The 21,668-nt window shown below is 44.3% G+C and overlaps 1 protein-coding gene across 1 annotated transcript in view; it reads right to left on the bottom strand.

The window, feature by feature from the left end:
• Positions 1–21,668, bottom strand: part of LOC141140223 (amine sulfotransferase-like) — a 121,703-nt gene that overhangs the window by 59,299 nt on the left and 40,736 nt on the right. The window contains exon 4 of the mRNA XM_073627143.1: positions 12,286–12,412. Coding sequence (XP_073483244.1) covers positions 12,286–12,412 — 127 coding nt within the window. The remainder of the gene's footprint in view (positions 1–12,285; positions 12,413–21,668) is intronic.

Genomic DNA, 21,668 nt, shown 5'->3' with positions numbered 1-21,668 from the left:
TTCTTTTTCAGAGAATATGAATGATAACACAAAAACTTTTCTTTCACTCATGGTTAGTATTTGGCTGAAGCCATTTATTATCAATCAACTGTGTTTACTCTTTTTAAATCATAATGACAACAGAAATGACCCAAATGACCCTGATCAAAAGTTTACATACCCCAGTTCTTAAAGTGGTTGTATACCTTTATTTGTAACTTTTACCTACAGGTAAGCCTATAATAAGGCTTACCTGTAGGTAAAAAAAATATCTCCTAAACCTGTAAGGTTTAGGAGATATTCCCCTCGCAATGAGCCGCTGACTGCAGCGGCGCATGCGCACAGGGGACTCTCGGCTGACAGCCCGGCAAACTCCAGAGCTTGCCGGGCAGAAGTCTCCCGCGCGCATGCGCGGGAGTGACGACATCGTGGCTTTAACCACTTAACAACCGGCCCATAGCCAAATGACGGCTACAGGGCAGTTTCATAACTCTGGGAGGGCGTACAGTGACGTCCTCCCAGAATCCCGCTCTCGCATGCCCCCTGGGGTGCACACTTGAACACATCCGTGACCGTTGGGTCCAGAGGACGCGGCGCATCACGGATCACGGTAAACAGCCACTGATAGCAGCCATTTACCATGTGATCGCTCCGTCCAAATGACGTCCAAATGACAGAGCGATCATATGTAAACAAACCTGCGTGATATCTGGTTCCTCTTTCCCCTCTCCGTCCAGTGTGAGTGGAGGGGGGAGAGATCGGTGGCAGCAGCACTGTGGGCTGGATGTGTAGTGCCCATAGCGCTGCTCAGTGACAAATACATCCATTCATTCTCAGCCATGCATACCCATCCATACTTTGCATACTCAGCCATGCATACCCATCCATACTCTACATACTCAGCCATGCATTCCCATCCATACTCTGCATACTCATCCATACTCTGCATACCCTTCCATCCATACTCAGCATACCCATCCATACTCTGCATACCCATCCATCCATCCATACTCAGCATACCCATCCATACTCTGCATACTCATCCATACTCTGCATATCCATCCATCCATCCATACTCGGCATACCCATCCATACTCGGCAAACCCATCCATACTCGGCAAAGCCATCCATACTCGGTATACTCATCTATACTCTGCATACTCATCTATACCCTGCATACTCATCTATACCCTGCATACCAATCCATCTATCCATACTCGGCTTACCCATCAATACTCGGCAAACCCATCCATACTCGGCAAACCCATCCGTACTCGGCATACCCATCCATACTCGGCATACCCATCCATACTCGGCATACCCATCCATACTCGGCATTCCCATCCATACTCGGCATTCCCATCCATACTCTGCATACCTATCCACACTCTACATACCCATCCATACTCAGCATACCCATCCATACTCATCCATCCATCCATACTCAGCATACCCATCCATACCCTGTATACCCATCCATACTCTGCATATCCATCCATACTCAGCATACTCATCCATTCATCCATGCTCACCCATCCATACTCAGCATACTTATCCATCCATCCATGCTCAGCCATCCCATCCACCCTCATCCATAATTATCCATACTCATCCATACTCAGCCATACCCAACCATACCCAGCCGTACTCAGCCATACCCAGCTGTACTCAGTCTTACCCAGCTGTACTCAGCCGTACCCAGCCATACCCAGCTGTACGCAGCCATACTCAGCCATACCCAGCAATATTCAGCCATACCCAGCCATACCCAGCCGTACCCAGCCATACTCAGCCATACACAGCTGTACTCAGTCGTACCCAGCCATACTCAGCCGTACCCAGCCGTACCATCTATACCCAGCCATACTCAGCCGTACCCATCTGTACTCAGCCATACCCGGGCATTCCATCTATACCCAGCCATACTCAGCCATACCCATCCGTACTCAACCATACCTAGCCATACTCTTTCATGCTCAACCATCCCCATCCATGCTCATCCATGCCACATCAGTTATCATCCATGCCACATCCATGCCACTACATTGCCTCACAAAAGTGTAATAGTTAGTCAAATTAGATTTGAAACTTATGTCCCTAGAACACCTGATGGTGCTCCCTGCATGTTGGTCCTCTGTATGTGGCCAGGCTGTGGAAAAGTCTCACACATGTGGTATCGCTGTACTCAGGAGGAGTAGGAGACTCTATTTTGGGGTGTAATCTTTGGTATGTACATGCTATGTGTTAGAAATATTGTGTAAATGGACAATGTTGTGTAAAAAAAAAAAAAATGGGTTTTCATTTTCTTTACGCATTTTCCAAAAACTTGTAGAAAAAAATGACATGTTCAAAAGACTCATTATGCCTCACAGATTATACATTGGGTTGCTTTCTTTCCAAAATGGGGTAATTTTTGGGGCGTTTCCATTGTCCTGGTTCTCCAGAGCCTTCAAAAGTGTAAGAGGTAGTCAAGAAATTATATGTGTAATTTATGCTCCAAGAACGCCTGATGGCGCTCCCTGCATGTTGGGCCTCTGTATGTGGACACGCTGTGTAAAAGTCTCACACATGTGGTATCACCATACTCAGGAGTAGCAGAATGTGTTTTGGGGTGTAATTTGTGTTATGCATATGCTGTGTGTGAGAAATAACCTGCTAATATAACAATTTTGTGAAAAAAAAAAAAAGAAAAAAAATCTTAATTTTGCAAAGAATTGTGGGAAAAAATTACAACTTCAAAAAACTCACCATGCCTCTTACTAAATACCTTGGAATGTCTACAAAAAGGGGTCATTTGGGGGGTATTTGTACTTTCCTGGCTTGTTAGGGTCTCAAAAAATGAGATAGGCCGTCAGTACTTCAGGTGTGATCAATTTTCAGAGATTGGCATCAGAGATTGGCATCATAGCTTGTGGACTCTATAACTTTCACAAAGACCAAATAATATACACCGATTTGGGTTATTTTTACCAAAGATATGAAGTGGTATAAATTTTGGCCAAAATATATGAAGAACAATTACTAATTTGCAACATTTTATAACAGAAACGAAGTAAAATGCATTTTCTTACAGAATTTTCTGTCTTTTTTCTTTTATAGCAAAAAATAAAAAACCCAGTGGCGACTAAATACCACCAAAAGAAAGCTCTATTTGTGTGAAAAAGGACAAAAATTTCATATAGGTACAGTGTTGCATGACTGAGTAATTGTCATTCAAAATGTGAGAGCACCGAAAGCTGAAATTTGGTCTGGTTAGGAAGGGGGTTTAAGTGCCCAGTGGTCAAGTGGTTAATACCGTATATTGCCCCCTTTAACATCAATAACAGCTTGAGTCTTTTGTGGGATTTATGGATGAGGCTCTTTATCTTCTCAGATTGTAAAGCTGCCCATTCCTCTTGGCAAAAAGCCTCCAGTTCTTGGGCTGTCTTGCATGAACTGCACGTTTGAGATCTCCCCAGAGTGGCTCAATGATATTGAGGTCAGGAGATTGAGATGGCCACTCCAGAACCTTCACTTTATTCTGCTGTAGCCAATGACAGGTTGACTTGGCCTTGTGTTTTGGATCATTGTCATGTTGGAATGTCCAAGTACGTCCCATGCACAATGGAACAAGGTGAGACCAGGAAGCCTAATGATCCAGTAAGTGCTCGCCTCAACTCGCCTCTGCACACAATGAGAATAAAAGAAATGGCCGCACACCACTGTAGATCAAAATCCTTTTTATTTGGACATCCCAAAACTACAAGAATCAGAATGCTGGGTAGACGCGTTTCACACACTTCACGTGCGCTTAGTCCCATGCACAGCTTTCTAGCTGATGAATGCAAATGTTCCTCCAGTATTTTTTGATAACATACTGCATTCATCCTGCCATCAATTTTGACCAAATTTCCTGTGCCTTTGTAGCTCACACATCCCCAAAACATCTGTGATCTAAGCAAATAGATCACAGGTGAGGATGGTTAACTTTGATAGCCATTCCAACCCCTTTGTGTGAACTTGTGTGCATGTTATCAGGCCAAAATCACCAGGGTATGTAAACTTTTGATCAGGGTCATTTGGCTAGTTTCTATTGTCATTATGATTTAAAAAGAGTAAACACAGTTGATTGATAATAAATGGCTTCAGCCAAACACTAACCATGCGTGAAAGAAAAATTTTTATGTTATCACTCATATTCTCTGAAAAATGGCCAAGAAATCATAAATTCTGCCAGGGTATGTAAACTCATGAGCACAGCTGTATATACTTAAAGAATTTCTTGTTATTTTGTTTTACTCTCCTCCGCTATGTGCCTTCCGTGCTCTATCTTAGCTGCCCTGATTGCACCCTTACATTTCTTGTTGCATTCTTTGTAAAGTTGGAATGCTGATGATGAACCCTTAGCCTTGTATTTTTTGAAGGCCTTCTCCTTTGCTTTTATATGCATTACATTGGAGTTAAGCCACCCGGGACTTTTATTAGCTATTTAAAATTTATTTCCCATTGGGATGCACTAGCTAATACCCTTATTTAATATGCTCTTAAAGCACTCCTATTTTTTCTCCGTGTTCTTTGTTCCTAGGATTTTATCCCATTTAGAATCATTTAGCAAGGATCGTAGTTTAAGAAAGTTGGCTCTTTTGAAATTCAGTGTCTTTGTATTCCCCCTATGTTTCCTATTTGTGTGATTTATACTGAAACAAATTGACCTGTGATCGCTGTTTCCTAAATTACCCCGTATTTCCACATCCGTGATCAAGCCTGTATTGTTGGTAAACAGTCTAATAACGCTTTGTTTCTTGTTGGTGCATTTACCATCTGACCCATGAAATTGTCCTGCAAAACATTTAGGAAATGGCGAGCTTTAGATGAATGCATGGATCCTTCCGCCCAGTCTGTCTGGATAATTAAAGTCCCCCATTATAATGACACTTCCCATCCTTGCCGCTAATTCAAACTGTGATAGGAGGTCCTCCTCCCCCTCCTCCCTCTGGTTAGGGGGCCTGTAGCATACTCCCAGTATTACTTTCCCCTTAGTTTCCTCCTATAGCTCCCATAAGGATTCTGCCTCCTCCCTTGCTCCATTAGTGGTGTCGTCCCTCACATTCACTTGTACATCATTTTGATATACAGGCATGCCCCTCCCCCTTTTTTACCCTCTCTATCCCTGTGATGTAGGGAATACTCTTGAATGGTTGCCGGCCAATCTGCACCTTCCCCATTTAGGTGCAGTCCGTCCCTGCTAAAGAGCTGGTAACCGACTGAGAAGTCGGCCCAGTTCTCCAGGAACTCAAACCCCTCCTTTCTACAGCAGCTCCTCAGCCACTTGTTTACTTCCCTAATCTCCCACTGCCTTTCTGGTGTGGCACGAGGTACCGGTAATTTTCTGAAAATGCTACCTTGGAGGTCCTTTTCCTCAATTTAGCTCCTAAGTCCCTAAAATCGTTTTCTAGGACTCTCCATCTTCCTCTGACTTTGTCATTGGTGCCAACGTGCACCATGACAGCCGGGTCTTCCCTAGCCCCTCCCAGTAATCTGTCCAACAGATCCATGATGTACCGAACACGCGTGACCGTTAGACAACATACAGTTCGGCGCTTCAGGTCTTTGTGACAGTGTCAGGAGACGCAGGTCGCCTCCGTCCGCCGGGCTGCGGGGCACATGCGCAGCAGGCTAGTGTTGAGACGTGCACCCATTCGCGGCCCGATGGTGCGGCGTGCGCGGGTGCACGGCGGTCCCCGTGTGCGCGCCGTCGCACGTGCGGGTGCCCGGTAGCGCGTCATGCTGACGCGCTCGCCGGGAGGTTACTTCAGACGACTCCAGCGCCCAGTCGGGTTGCTGGTTTGTCGTCAGCTGCTCCTGTGTACCTGAGTCCTGAGAAGTTCCTTGTTCCTGTCTGCCTGATACCCCTGACCACTGCTCACCATAAGGATTACTCTGCCTGTTTGCCTGATACCCCTGACCTCTGCTTGTTAAACGGACTATTCTACCTGCCTGCCTGATACCCCTGATCTCTGCTTGTTAAACGGACTATTCTATTTGCCTGCCTGATACCCCTGACCTCTGCTTGTTAAAACGGACTATTCTACCTGCCTGCCTGATACCCCTGATCTCTGCTTGTTAAACGGACTATTCTATTTGCCTGCCTGATACCCCTGACCTCTGCTTGTTAAAACGGACTATTCTACCTGCCTGCCTGATACCCCTGATCTCTGCTTGTTAAACGGACTATTCTATTTGCCTGCTTGATACCCCTGACCTTGCTTGTTAAAGAGACACTCTACCTGCCTGCCCGATACCTCTGACCTCTGCTTGTTTAAAGATTTCTCCGCCTGCCGGATACCCCGGTTCTAACCTCTGCCTGCCCTACGGACTTCCTGCTCTCAGTCTCCCGGTCCTGCACGGTACCCGCCGGTGCCTTCCAATACCTACTGTGACTCCTAGTCAAACCTTCCTATATCCTGCAACTACCAAAGCCTGTGCCTCCGTGTGCCTCTGATCCCCTGTATCACCCTCGGGGGTTCGGGTGCCGCTCTCGGCATCTCGGCCTCGGTATTGGCGTGACAGACAGATTGCCCTCTCTGTTCTTCTAAGAATTGAGTCCCCTACCACCAAAATCTGTCTTTCCTTTCCCTTGGCTTTACTCCCACCCTCACTGGAGAAGTTATTCCCCCGGCAGCTAGGGGAGTCACTCAGCTCCAGCAATGCTGGTCTCTGCTGGTTTCACCAATGTCACGCAATGGGGCGTACTTATTGGGATGCTCCAGCCCAGGACCGGCCTCCCTGGCACTTTCCCCTCTATCCTTCCTGACTGTCACCCATCTACTCTGCTCCAGTGCCTGCGCCTCTTTATCTCCACTCACCTCTGTGCTGGCCCCTGCCGGCATCTGCCAGGTATGATCCCAACTCTCCTCTAGTATGGAGAGTCTTCTCGGTGTTGACAGTTGCTTCCCTAGATTCAGATCCTGGGCTTCCAGGGAAACAATGTGCTTATATTTTGCACAGCAGTATTCGCCCTGGATCGGATGATCAAAAAACACATACATGCTGCAAGATGTACACCGAGTCACATCTCCACACCCACCTGGCATCGTACCCACTAATTTAATGGGGATTGAGAATTATACTCCATCCAAATTAACTAACACCTAGCTTCCTGACACTAATACCCAACAATACACGGGCACTCAACAATACAATACACCGGTACTCAACAATACAATGCACTCACAGCACTCGTGTACTCATAGCACATGTGCACTCACAGCACTCGTGCGCTCACAGCACATGTACACTTACAGCACTCATGTACTCACAGCACGCGTGCGCTCACAGCACTCATGTACTCACATCACTTGGGTACTCACAGCACTTGTGTACTCACATCACTCGGGTACTCACAGCACACCTGTACTCACAGCACACCTGCACTCACAGTACTCCTGCACTCACAGTACTCATGTACTCACATCACTCGTGCACTCACAGCACACAGGTACTCACAGCACTCGTGTACTCACATCACTCGGGTACTCACAGCACACGGGTACTCACAACACACAGGTACTTACAATACACAGATACTCACCATACACAGATGCTCACAATACTCTCAGCACACAGGTACTCAGAATTAGGGATGAGTCCGATGTTTGAGCCAAACGTAAGTTCAACTCGAACATTGGGTGTTCACCAGTTTGGTGAATCTCGAACATTATGGGGCATTCACAGCAAATTTTATAGCGCCGCAGAATGCCCCATAATGTTGATGATTGGCCAAAGCATGCACCTGACCTGCATGCTTTGGCCAATCACAGCGCGCTCTCCTGTGAGAGCCATGATTGACCAAAGGCAGGGTGCTTTAAGCCAATCATGGCTCAGGGGGCTAAGTCCACGCCCCACACTATATAAGGCTGCTTACACGGCAGCCGTATATAGTATTTATGAATGAGATAAGTTAGCTAGAGGCAAGTTAGTTAGTGGTGTGCAGGCAGTTTAGTGTATATATAAATATATATATAATGCAGTGTATTGAAGTGGAGACACCCTATGACAGAATTAAGAAAAAATTGGCATGAGTCCCCCCAGTCCATACCAGGCCCTTTGGGTCTGGTATAGATTTTAAGGAGAGCTCCATGCCAAAATTGAAAAAAAAACGGCGTGGGGGACATCCCCAAAATTCATACCAGGCCCTTTGTGTCTGGCATAGATTTTAAGGGGAACTCCACGCCCTCAATAGCCAAACCAGACCCTTATCAAAGCAAGCAGCCTTGCAGGCCAGGATAGGGGGGGAATAGCGAGCGCCCCCCCCCTCCTGAACCATACCAGGCCGCTTCCCCTTAACACGGGGAGGGTGCTTTGGGGTCCCCCCATAGCACTTTGTCCTCATGTTGATGGGGACAAAGGCCTCGTCCCCACAACCCTTTCCCAGAGGTTGTGGGGGTCTGCGGGCGGGGGACTTATTGGAATCTGAAATCCCCTTTAACAAGGGGGCCCCCAGATCCCATCCCCCATGTGAATGGGTATGGGGTACATTATACCCCTACCCATTCACCAATAAAAGTGTCAAAGAGTAAAAACCCACAGTTTTTGACAATTCCCGCAATGTCCATCCATCTTCAATCATGGCGCCGACGGGCCCGACAAATAGAAAAAAAAAACTCCACCTCCATGGGAGGCGTCCCCCCGACTGCTGTCTTTTCATGATGACAGCTGTTATATAGGCAAGAGCAGGGCCACCCGATGATGCAACCGAGTGACCCTGCACCTTCTGACATCATGTGCCATCAGAGGGGGGACCCCTCGCTCGCCCCCCCTTTCCTGGCCTGCCAGACTTTTTGCTCAGATCAGGGTCTGGTATGTATTTTGGGGGGGACACTACGCCATTTTTATTTTATTTTGACATGGAGTTCTCCTTAAAATCCATACTAGACCCAAAGGGCCTGGGCCTGGGGGGGTGATTTTTTTCTCATTTTTTAATCTATATGGGATCCGGCAATTACATTACAGCCGCAAGCAATTTTAGATGACTTTTTTTCTTTTAGAAATGTCATTTTGCTGTGGCACAGTAGAACACACGAGACAGATGCGCCACTTTACAGGCAGACTAAGGGGACCCCCAGGTACGATATTTAAAGGAATATTTCATTTTTATTGTTTCACTTTAAGCATTATTAAAATCACTGCTCCTGAAAAAACAGTAGTTCTAAAAACCTTTTTTGCATTGATACATGTCTCCTGGGGCAGTACCCGGGTCCCCAAACACTTTTCATGGCAATAACATGCATATAAGTCTTTAAAATGAACACTTGATTTTTCATGTTCGTGTCCCATAGACTTTAACGGTGTTCGCATGTTCGCACAAATTTTTTGTCTGTTCTGGTGCGAACCGAACCGGGGGGGTATTCAGCTCATCCCTACTCACAATACACAAGTACTCACAATACTCACAATACTCCGGTACTCACAATACACAGGTACTCACAATACACAAGTACTCACAATACATACAATACTTGGGTACTTACAATACACAGGTACTCACAATACTCCGGTACTCGCGATACACACAAAACACAGGTACTCACAATACACAGGTACTCACAATACTCACAATACAAAGATACTCACAATACACAGGTACTCACAATACTCACAATACATGCAATACATGGGTACTCACAATACACACAATACTCCGGTAGGAATGGGCTGAACATCCCCCAGTTTGGTTCGTACCAGAACATACCGAACATGCAAAATATTCGTCAAAACACACGAACACCGTTAAAGTTTATGGGACACGAACATGAAAAATCAAAAGTGCTAATTTTAAAGGCTTATATGCAAGTTATTGTCATAAAAAGACCCAAAGGGCCTGGTAATGGACTGGGGGGGTCCCATGTTATTTTTTTCAATGAGTTTTATCTATATTTCCGAGACCCGACAATTCATTACAGCCGTGATCAGTTTTGAATGACAATTTTTCCTTTAGAAATGTAATTTTGCAGTGTCACTGTTCTAAACATGGGAAAAATGCACCACTTTACAGGCATACTATAGACACCCCCCAGGCACGAAATTTAAAGGAATATTTCATTTTTATTGTTTCACTTTAAGCATTAAAAAAATCACTGCTCCCGAAAAAACGTCCGTTTAAAAAAAAAAAAATGTACATTGATACATGTCCCCTGGGGCAGGACCCAGGTCCCCAAACATGTTTTATGACAATAACTTGCATATAAGCCTTTAAAATTAGCACTTTTGATTTTTCATGTTAGTGTCCTATAGACTTTAACGGTGTTCCAGCAGCTTTCGAATTTGCCCCAAAACCGCATATTGTTCGGTGTTCGCAGAACATCCGAACAACCAAATTGCAGCACGAACTTATGCTCAGGCCGAACCGTTCGCCCATCCCAATACTCCGGTACTCACAATACACAGGTACTCACAATACACACAATGGTTGGCTGTCATGTAATTGCTCAGTTCTCTAGCTTAGAGCTGGCAAGGGACAGCTGCAGCATCACAGCAATTCTGCAGCCGTAGAGATGAGTGTGTATGTTTTTTTTTTTTTACGTGGTTAAAGTGGTTCTAGACTCAAAAGGTTTTTATTTACCTTAATGCATTCTCTGCACTTAGGTAAAAAAACCTTCCAAGCCTATCCCCCCAATCCTTAACAAATCCACTCATGCTCTCCAGTGATGTTCTGGTTGCAGCGCTGCTGCTCTCTCTTCCTGGTATCACAGGAGACTCTGAGAGCAGTGGGAGCCATAGGCTCCTGCTGCTACCAGTCACATCATGTAAGGAGGAAGCGGGGGTTGTGGACAAGCCACACTGTGTGTGACTACGGCTACATGTAGCCTAGCTCGGAAACATGCCAGTATGGGTGCCCCCATAAGGCTTGCTAATGGGGACACCCTGAGGAAAACGTAGTGCAGAGCACCGACAGGGGGACTCTAAAAGAGGAGTTAAGGGGCAGCACTGTGCAATATCATTACACAAAGTAGGTAAGTATAACATATTTTAGCAAAAAAAAACTTTAATATCACTTCGTGATTAACACATCGATAGTGAAAGATAGCAAATTATATAGTTATATAGAGTAAATTATACATATTTTCTATCAGTAGCTGTGAGAGCAAAGAGGGCTTTTTGTATGTGATATGCTGTGCATTCCAGTGAGTGCATTGATAAATATTGTCAAGAATGCAGGTTAGAGTGCCAGTGTCTGGTCAAACAAGTGGACTGCATGGTAAAGGAGGTGCATTAGGGGAGGTTTTGCTGGTGGTAATCTATGTGCATTTGAACTGCAAAGGGCTGTGTATGTTGGACCTGGAGAAGTCAATGAAAAGGTTAAAAGGACCCCTAGATTTTAAGGAAATCTCAAGAACTAAGACGATGATTCTCCTATTGGGGGAACTGTGCAATTATGTGAAATGCTGTGGAAGTTCGGCCAAACAAAATACATTTTCAAGCCCAGAAGTCCTGAAATAAATGTTTTGTGAAACTTAGCGGGTACAGCTAATGCAGTCACACAGCATATGCAACTACCCTGATTATCAAAAACAATGTGCTCATCATAGGGAATTAATATTTTTTATACATGGATAGACATCCAAGGCAGAGAGAGATTGTGTTAATGCAATACAATTGCATTTTGTAATTTCAACCATCCTTCATCCCTAAGTAAAGGAAATGAACCTAGGAAAATGCATTATTAGAATTATGTCTTACGTGAATACAAATTAATATCTCAAACTACTGTATGACTCAGAAAGGTAACCTTTGTAAGCTGTCTGTAAACAACTGTGCTTAGGGAGCATAAAGACCTAAATAATAGTTGGGATTTTAAGACACCTCAGAAAATGTTCACAAATGAAAATACGTATATTTTATTGTACAAAATTTCAAACTAAACAAAGGGTTCCATTACTAATGGAAGGTTTCCAATTTTTGTACAATAAAGTTTACTTATTTTAAATTGTGAGCATTTTTCTGTGGTGCCTTTAAAGTCCCACTCATTATTGATGTCTTGATGCTATAGTACTTTGGGAGACATGGCACTCCTATAAAATGAAGCTGCATGGCTAACCTAGTTAAACTGTGCTAAGGAAGGTAAAACAATGTTCATATCCTTTACCTTGTTACTATATTTTCTGTGTTGCAAATACCCAATCAATATCAGGTGATTTGAAAAAAAAATAACATTTGTTGTGAGCCCAAAGACTTATTCGAAACAAACAAAGGTTTCTGCAAATCTAGTGAAAACTACTTTTTTACTGAATCAGCAATAACATGAACAGTTAGGACACACATGGTTACCTTCTCCATCCAAAAACTTTTCAAAAAACTGATGGAAATCTTGTGACTTCGCTGTTAAAACAGAAATGTCTTGAAAACGATAAAATGAGTTCATCACATCCTTTGGATTCCTCATCACGTAGATAACCTGAAATAAGGGATAAACTATTAATTGTATAAAGATGGATTTATGGATGTCTATCAGTTTTACTAAAACACCAAGCATACCCTATACTTATTTTGTAATTGGTGTAGTTTGTTGATGTATCTAATAGGCTAATATAAAAGCTAACTCATAAGGTTTGCTGTGGACTATTTTGGCATCCAGCAGCTTAAAGTGAATGTAAAGGTTATTCTTTTTTTTTAAATAACAAACATGTTATACTTACCTGCTCTGTGCAAGGTAAGGGTTTTGCACAGAGCGGCCCCGATCCCCCTCTTCTGGGGTCCCCCAGTGGTGCTCCTGGCTCCTCCTCTTCTGGAGTGCCCCCACTGAAGCTGCTTTCTGTGGTCCATTAAGACAGACAGCAGGACTCACACCTGCCTCTGGCTCCTGTATCACTGGTTAGCATATAATGCATTAAGGTGAAGAACCTCAAGGACTTACAACCCCTTTAAGTAAATATAGCAAGCACACGTTTACCAAATGTATTATATTATTTGATTGATTAAAACCAGCTCAGCTCAGTCTTCTTCTCTGAAATTGCAGCTTACTAAAGTGAGCATTAATTCTGTACATTTTGTTCTGACGTTTTGACGTTTTGATCTATGTAGAAAAAATTATTTGCAAATGTCTCAGCATTCAAACAAAAGTCACATATAACACCTGTAATGTTTGTAATGTGTGAATGTCAGTTTCTATTTATTGACTTTTGCAGGGTGAATGTAACTTTCTATAATATACAGTGGGGATGGAAAGTATTCGGACCCCCTTAAATGTTTCACTCTTTTTTATATTGCAGCCATTTGCTAAAATTATTTAAGTTCCTTTTTTTTCCTCATTAATGTACACACAGCACCCATATTGACTGAAAAACAGAATTGTTGACATTTTTGCATATTTATTACAAAAGAAAAACTGAAATATCACATGGTCCTAAGTATTCAGACCCTTTGCTCAGTATTTAGTAGAAGCACCCGTTTGATCTTATACAGGCATGAGTCTTTTTTTGGAAAGATGCAACAAGTTTTTCGCACCTGGATTTGGGGATCCTCTGCCATTCCTCCTTGCAGATCCTCTCCAGTTCTGACAGGTTGGATGGTAAACATTGGTGAACAGCCACTTTTAGGTCTCTCCAGAGATGCTCAATTAGGTTTAAGTCAGGGCCACTCCTTCGTTATTTTAGCTGAGTGCTTAGGGTCATTGTCTTGTTGGAAGGTAAACCTTCGGCCCAGTCTGAGGTCCTGAGCACTCTGGAGAAGGTTTTCGTCCAGGATATCCCTGTACTTGGCCGCATTCATCTTTCCCTCGATTTAAACCAGTCGTCCTGTCCCTGCAGCTGAAAAACACCCCCACAGCGTGATGCTGCCACCACCATGCTTCACTGTTGGGACTGTATTGGACAGGTGATGAGCAGTGCCTGGCTTTCTCCACACATACCGCTTAGAATTAAGGCCAAAAAGTTCTATCTTGGTCTCATCAGACCAGAGAATCTCATTTCTCACCATCTTGGAGTCCTTCAGGTGTTTTTTAGCAAACTCCATGCGGGCTTTCATGTGTCTTGCACTGAGGTGAGGCTTCCGTCGGGCTACTCTGCCATAAAGCCCCGCCTGGTGGAGGGCTGCAGTGATGGTTTCTACAACTTTCTCCCATCTCCAGAATGCATCTCTGAAGCTCAGCCACAGTGATCTTTGGGTTCTTCTTTACCTCTCTCACCAAGGCTCTTCTCCCCCGATAGCTCAGTTTGGCCGGAGGCGAGCTCTAGGAAGGGTTCTGGTAGTCCCGAATGTCTTCCATTTAAGGATTATGGAGGCCACTGTTCTCTTAGGAACCTTAAGTGCAGCAGAATTTTTTTGTAACCTTGGCCAGATCTGTGCCTTGCCACAATTATGTCTCTGAGCTCTTCAGGCAGTTCCTTTGACCTCATGATTCTCATTTGCTCTGACATGCACTGTGAGCTGTAAGGTCTTATATAGACAGGTGTGTGGCTTTCCTAATCAAGTCCAATCAGTATAATCAAACACAGCTGGACTCAATTGAAGGTGTAGAACCATCTCAAGGATGATCAGAAGAAATGGACAGCCCCTGAGTTAAATATATGAGTGTCAAAGCAAAGGGTCTGAATACTTAGGACCATGTGATATTTCAGTTTTTCTTTTTTAATAAATCTGCAATAATGTCAACAATTCTGTGTTTTTCTGTCAATATCTGGTGCTGTATGTACATTAATGAGGAAAAAATTAACTTAAATTATTTTAGCAAATGGCTGCAATATAACAAAGAGTGAAAAATTTAAGGGGGTCTGAATACTTTCCGTCCCCACTGTGTATATATATATATATATATATATATATATATATATATATATATATATATATATATATACATACATGTGCATCACTACAAGGGGTACCCAAAAGTCAATGACTACCAAATAATGGTAAATGGTAACTGAATAGTATACAATCTACATAGAATAAAATAAAATTGATATTAAAATGGATATCTATATAAATATATCTATATCCCAGATTGTATACAAGACTTCATTGTCAATGCATATACTGTATATACAGTAAAAAATGGTAAAAATGATCCAAAGATTCTTACTAGTATAAATAGTAGTATCAAAGTACAGTTGATTTTATATTACAAATACTATACATATGTGTAGCCATGCCCCAGTAGGGGTTGCTGAATACTGTTGTTCACCTGTTACCCTACCCAGCCCGGCATCCATCTCTGTGACACTCAGAGACATAGAACAGTCCATAAGTTATGTTTTTTTGTTTTATATTATTGAAGGGATTGAACTTGGATGGAGAAAGGAAATTTATGGGATGCCCAGAATGATTCAGTTTAACTTGCTTGGGAAAACTATATACAGTACACTCCTGTATATACAGGCCAGTCTTCTCTCCAGCACAACTCTTGCTTAAGACCTCTTTTCCTTACTCCTCCAGCACTTCACTTGCTGCAGACCATTACTCCTCCAGCACTTCACTTGCTGCAGACCGTTACTCCTCCAGCACTTCACTTGCTGCAGATTCCTGGACCAGCTAGCACCATGTGGTTAAGCCTGACACTAACTTAGTCAGGCCTCAGTGAATTACCTTTTGTGGGCAGGTAGAAATTGTTGTGGTGCTAACTGTTCTTTGGTCTGCTACTGATTCCAGTAAACCCTCTTCAGGCCCTGGAAGCCCTCTTGGCTGCAGCTGCCTTTTTCCACTGCCCATCCCGCAGTCCACTATTCTGGTTGTGCACCCATCTCAAACTGAAAACTACCAGTTCTCTCAGTCCTCCTGACTGTACTTCATTTACCAGCCCTCCTGAATTCAACCAGCTGTCCTCCCTGGAGTCTCTTATCAGTGCTCTCTCTATCACTGTCCTCTCCTTGCTGTCTCATGTGCCTCTCCTTCAGCATCTCTTCTCCTCCTGGCTGCACCCGAGGCCAGGCCCAAGGTCACCCCCCCAGTCTGGGGAGCTCCCTGTGGCCTCCACACTCTCTCACTCCAGCTTTTCCACCCGACAGCTCCCCCCAGCAGGTAGAGTTGCTACCTCATCCCTTTAAACCCAAACACCTTTGAATTACACAGGTTCTGAGGCTAATTAAATGCAGATAAGGCACCAAGTGAGTTTAATTACCACCGCAATCAGCCACAGAACCTGTGTAATTAATATGTGTTTGGGTTTAAAGAGATGAGGTGGCAACCCTACCAGCAGGGCTGACCCTGAGTATTTAAGGAGGCCTGCCCCCTGCCAATCCAAATTGGGAATTGGTCAAGGATCCTCAGAATACCCCAGGCATCTCTACCTCTCCTCTTCTCCTCTCTTTCTAGTACCTTCTAGAAAGATGAGGGAGGTGACAGTGATGCTACCTGTGAGTCACCCAGCCCTGCCCTGAGCCACTCCCAGCCCATAATGAAAACAAACAGGCCTAGCCACCAGTTAGGCCTGCCTACATTTTCCTACTCTATGACAAAATCTAACCTCTAGCACTTACCTAACTAGAGGGTGCTACACTCACCACCCACCAAAATTCAGCCAGCACCTGGCTGGGGAAATTTAGAAAATATAGCTCCTGAGCCCAGGAGCAAAGACATCCCATAAAATAAATTGGAAAGGGAAAAAGGGAACAAACTTAGATGGGGGACATATATTCAAATAAATATGCATTAAAAATATAATATATTATTCTGTTCAGTATTTTTTTCATATAGTATTAACCATATACATGACATACCTACAGTATCTCACAAAAGTGAGTACACCTCTCACATTTTTGTAAATATTTTATTATATCTTTTCATGTGACAACACTGAAGAAATTACACTTTGCTACAATGTAAAGTAGTGAGTGTACAGCTTGTATAACAGTGTAAATTTGCTGTCCCCTCAAAATAACTCAACACACAGACATTAATGTCTAAACCGCTGGCAACAAAAGTGAGTACACCCCTAAGTGAAAATGTCCAAATTGTGCCCAAAGTGTCAATATTTTGTGCGTTCACCATTATTTTCCAGCTCTGCCTTAACCCTTTTGAGCATGGAGTTCACCAGAGCTTCACATGTTGCCACTGGAGTCCTCTTCCACTCCTCCATGATGACATAACAGAGCTGGTGGATGTTAGAGAGCTTGCGCTCCTCCACCTTCCGTTTGAGGGTGCCTCACAGATGCTCAATAGGGTTTAGGTCTGGAGACATGCTTGGCCAATCCATCACTTTTACCCTCAGCTTCTTTAGCAAGGCAGTGGTCCTCTTGGAGTTGTGTTTGGGGTCCTTATCATGTTGGAATACTGCCCTGCGGCCAATTCTCTGAAAGGGAGGGGAATCATGCTCTGCTTCAGTAAGTCACAGTAAATGTTGGCATTCATGCTTCCCTCAATGAACTGTAGCTCACCAGTGCCGATAGCACTCATGCAGCCCCAGACCATGACACTCCCACCACCATGTTTGACTGTAGGCACACTTGTCTTTGTACTCCTCAGCTGGTTGCCGCCACACACAGTTGACACCATCTGAACCAAATAAGTTTATCTTGGTCTCATCAGACCACAAGACATGGTTCCAGTAATACATGTCCTTAATCTGTTTGTCTTCAGCAAACTGTTTGTGGGCTTTCTTGTGCATCATCTTTAGAAGAGGCTTCCTTCTGGGACGACAGCCATGCAGACCAATTTAATGCATTGTGTGGCGTATGTTATGAGCACCGACAGGCTGACCTCCCACCCCTTGCAGGAATGCTGGCATCACTCATACTCTATTTCCCAAAGACAACCTCTGGATATAATGCTGAGCATGTGCATTCAACTCCTTTGGTCAACCATGGTTGATCATGGCGAGGCCTGTTCTGAGTGGAACCTGTCCTGTTAAATCGCTGTATGGTTTTGGTCACCATGCTGCAGCTCAGTTTCAGGGTCTTGGCAATCTTCTTATAGCTTAGGCCATCTTTATGTAGAGCAACAATTCTTTTTTTCAGATCCTCAGAGTTCTTTGTCATGAGTTACCATGTTGAACTTCCAGTGACCAGTATGATAGAGTGATAGCAATAACACCAAATTTAACACACCTGCTCTCTATTTACACCTGTGACCTTGTAACACTAACAAGTCACATGACACCGGGGAGGGAAAATGACCAAATGGGCTCAATTTGGACATTTTCACTTAGGGGTGTACTCACTTTTGTTGCCAGAGGTTTAGACATTAATGGCTGTGAGTTATTTTGAGGGGACAGGAAATTGACACTGTTGTACAAGCTGTGTAATTTCTTCAGTGTTATCACATGAAAAGATATAATAAAATATTTACAAAAATGTGAGGGGTGTACTCACTTTTGTGAGATACTGTAACTGCAAGCCCTACCACTACATACAATTATGCAGATACATAGGTCCAGAGCATTTCCCCCTCAAGGGAAACCCTCTGTCCACAGGATCCGCAGCGCCAGCTGGAGATAGACAGCTATCCCATCCTGAAGGGTCCTGCAAAACAGACAAACAACATCTTATCAACTACTGGTACACTTTGCAAAATTTCTGTCAGAAGGGGGTTATAGGCCTTCTGACAGAAATAACATCCCAACCAAACACATGGTTCACTTCAAAATAAATCTTTCACCTGTGGTTCTGTCAGAAGGGGGTTATAGGCCTATATACATAGAACATTGGGGAAGAAACACATTGCTCAGCAAACAAAAGTTTCTTTTTGAAGTTTCTGATGTGAGGGGCCCCTCCCCGAGCAAGCAGGCTCCTAAAAGGATTGGCTTAGGAAACAGACCTCACCTCAGTGTCCTTGCAACAGGAAAGGATCCATCTATTGGGCACAACAGGGTGGCAGGCCAGTCTGATCCTGCAAAGTCAGGGAAGAAGAACACATTCTCACTGCAACTCCTCAGCAGTCCATGCGGGCACATTTATAACAGCTGTACCTCAAACAATCCCTCTCAAGCATAAAAGTATGGGTCAGGCAACCTCTTAGTACCAGCCCCTTCCTCCCTGATGGAGACAGCGTGACTATTTGTAGGCCGTCCCATCCTGGCCACCATCATTTTGTCCTTGTAGATAGACCTCCCCAGCCGCCATTCCTTCCGAATGTCCTCAAAGCTGGCCCAGGCCCCTCACACTCTGGCGCCCGCAACGGCTTAGGGACATGAAGGTACTCCCAAACCAGGTCATCCTCTCACTCTCCCCGTGAGTTCTCGATGATGTCCATGGTTTCGGGAGGGACAAAGGTAAAGTCAAGACCCCACTCCAGAGCAACTCTCCATTGATCTTAATAGTAAATTATGCGCTGCGCTTTAGAATATTACACAATAAATGCGTGCTGAAGATTAAAACAAACACGTGTAGTGTTAATGTGACGTAAGTGACATATGTGACATAGATGGAATATGACCAAAATAAAAATGATAAATATGTCAATTAAAACATTAATAATAAAGTGCTCATGTGCATCCAAGTGCTTTGTAACACAGATATGTATCCGGTGGTATATAGGGAACAACACTAGTCCCACTTTAAATAGCAAAAAGTGCTATTGTGCAAAAACAAGTCTTTTTATAAAACAATGCTGTGATAGCCCTGTTGAAAAAAGTGCATATGTGTGGTATCCAGTAATAGCACTGCTGACATGCTTATAAATCCATGCGTCTAAAAATGATTGACAGGTGTTGCAGATCATGCATTGGTGTTCTCATTCCAGTGACCCCCTAGGTATTAAATGCTCACCTTGGAGCGTGTGACTTAGCAATTACGCTCACTCAGTCAAAACACGCTTGTGAACCACCCCTGGGTTCTAAAATGGTAACAGGATCCTGGGCTTCCCACGCAGTATCTCGGGAATAATGGGGAATAAAAAGCCTCGATAGTGTGAAATCGCTTTAAGCGTTTTAGTAAACAAATAAGAACAATCCCCCAATGGGGTACTCACATGTACCAGGTGCGTCCGTGCACCACTCTGTGTATGCCATGAAATATTACAGGGGCTGGTTTTGGAATGGTTTATGCTTCCTCTGTACGACAGGCAGTCTATCTGCCTAGGAGGAAGCATACACTTATATCTGTGTTACAAAGCACTTGGATCCACATGATCGCTTTATTATTAATGTTTTAATTAACATATTTATTGTTTTTATTTTGGTCATATTCCATCTATGTCACATATGTCACTTACGTCACATTAACACTACACGTGTTTGTTTTAATCTTCAGCACGCATTTATTGTGTAATATTCTAAAGCGCAGCGTACAATTTACTATTTTTGTCTATGTGCACAAGCTTATGAGACGTGTGTAATGCTTGCAGCTGGTTAGTGATAACTATCAGGCTTTGGGTTGATTGAGGTTCGGAAGAATTTTATTACTCTCCGTTGATCTTCCCGCTGAAACTGGGAAAACCTGAGCAGCTCTCTAGGTTTTCCATACCTGGACAGGATACAGCTATCAGGGGACCTCTTCACCCACTGCCTTTAAGTGGGCGCTCTGGTCTATTTGGTGGAGGGTCTTCGGACAAACAGTTGTCTGCTACTGATGGAGGTTCCTATAGCTCATTTCGGATTCCCCAGCAAAGTCTGGCTCCTCTCGGACGGTACTTCCAGGACCTGGGAACCTCCTGTCTCCTATTCCTCCTCCGAGCAGCTGTCAGGAGATGACCATTCTGCTAATCTCTCCAGGGAACCGAACTCTGCTTGCAGTCTGGGGGATCCCCAATCTAAGGCCCTGCCCCTGCATTCCCTTTCCAGATCACCTGAGGGCAGAGCCCCCTCCAACACTGGCTCTTTCGAATCATAGCAAGGGGCATAGTAGCAGCCAGCATTTCAGGGACATCTGGCTCCTGCATGGCAGTACTTACATTTACCAGGCCCCCGACCAGGCTACAAGCCACAGCAGACTCCTCTTCTCCTATGTCAGTTGTCTTCGCAGGGGAGTCACCAGGCTCAAACTCTACCCTGCCTTTCAGGGATAACTCCAGGCCCGCTCTGGCCTTCTGGGATGTCCGCAGCTGCAGTAATCCATGGACGTGATCGCTGGTGGTTCCACGGGTGACAGCACATGGTAACACGGTTCCTGAGTTGCAGGTTTTTAGCAAAGGTGTCCATCCCAGGCACGGTTGGGGCAACTGGGAGAGCAGGCAGCAATAGAATTGAACCTGAAGGCAGCTCCCGCCGGTTGCTATAGACAACGGCACTTGTTACTATAGCACTGAATAGCAGACAAAGTACATATAAGTCCTTCCTCAAAGTTTAATTTCCCAACTTGTAGCAGAACAAAGCACAGTTCCCCTCGGCTTGATCAACTTCGGTTGCTAGGGGCAATGGCTGGCAGGTTAACCATGAACAGGTGGTCCCGGAAGAGCCCCCAAATGTAGCCATGCCCCCATAGGGGTTGCTGAATATTGTGGTTCACCTGTCACCCTGCCCAGCCCGGCATCCATCTCTCAGACACTCTGAGACGTAGAACAGTCCATAAGCTTTCGTTTTTTTTTTTTTGAGGGGATCGAACTTGAATGGGGAAAGAAAATTAATGGGATGCCCAGAAAGATTCAGTTTAACTTGCTTGGGACTACTACATATCCTGTATATACACTCCAGTTAGGGATGAGCTTCGAGTTTGAGTTGAACCCATGTTCAACGAATTGTGAACGATATGGGCAATTCGCGCCAAATTCGAGTGGCACGTCACGGCCCATAATTCACTGCGGCATCACAGTGCATTGCTGGCTGATGATTGGCCAAGTATGCGGGT

The sequence above is a fragment of the Aquarana catesbeiana genome, linkage group LG04 (assembly GCF_042186555.1).
Source record: "Aquarana catesbeiana isolate 2022-GZ linkage group LG04, ASM4218655v1, whole genome shotgun sequence".
In the NCBI taxonomy this organism is placed as follows: Eukaryota; Metazoa; Chordata; class Amphibia; order Anura; family Ranidae; genus Aquarana; species Aquarana catesbeiana.
Note: the sequence above shows the minus strand (reverse complement) of the source record. Positions and strands in the feature narration are given on the sequence as shown.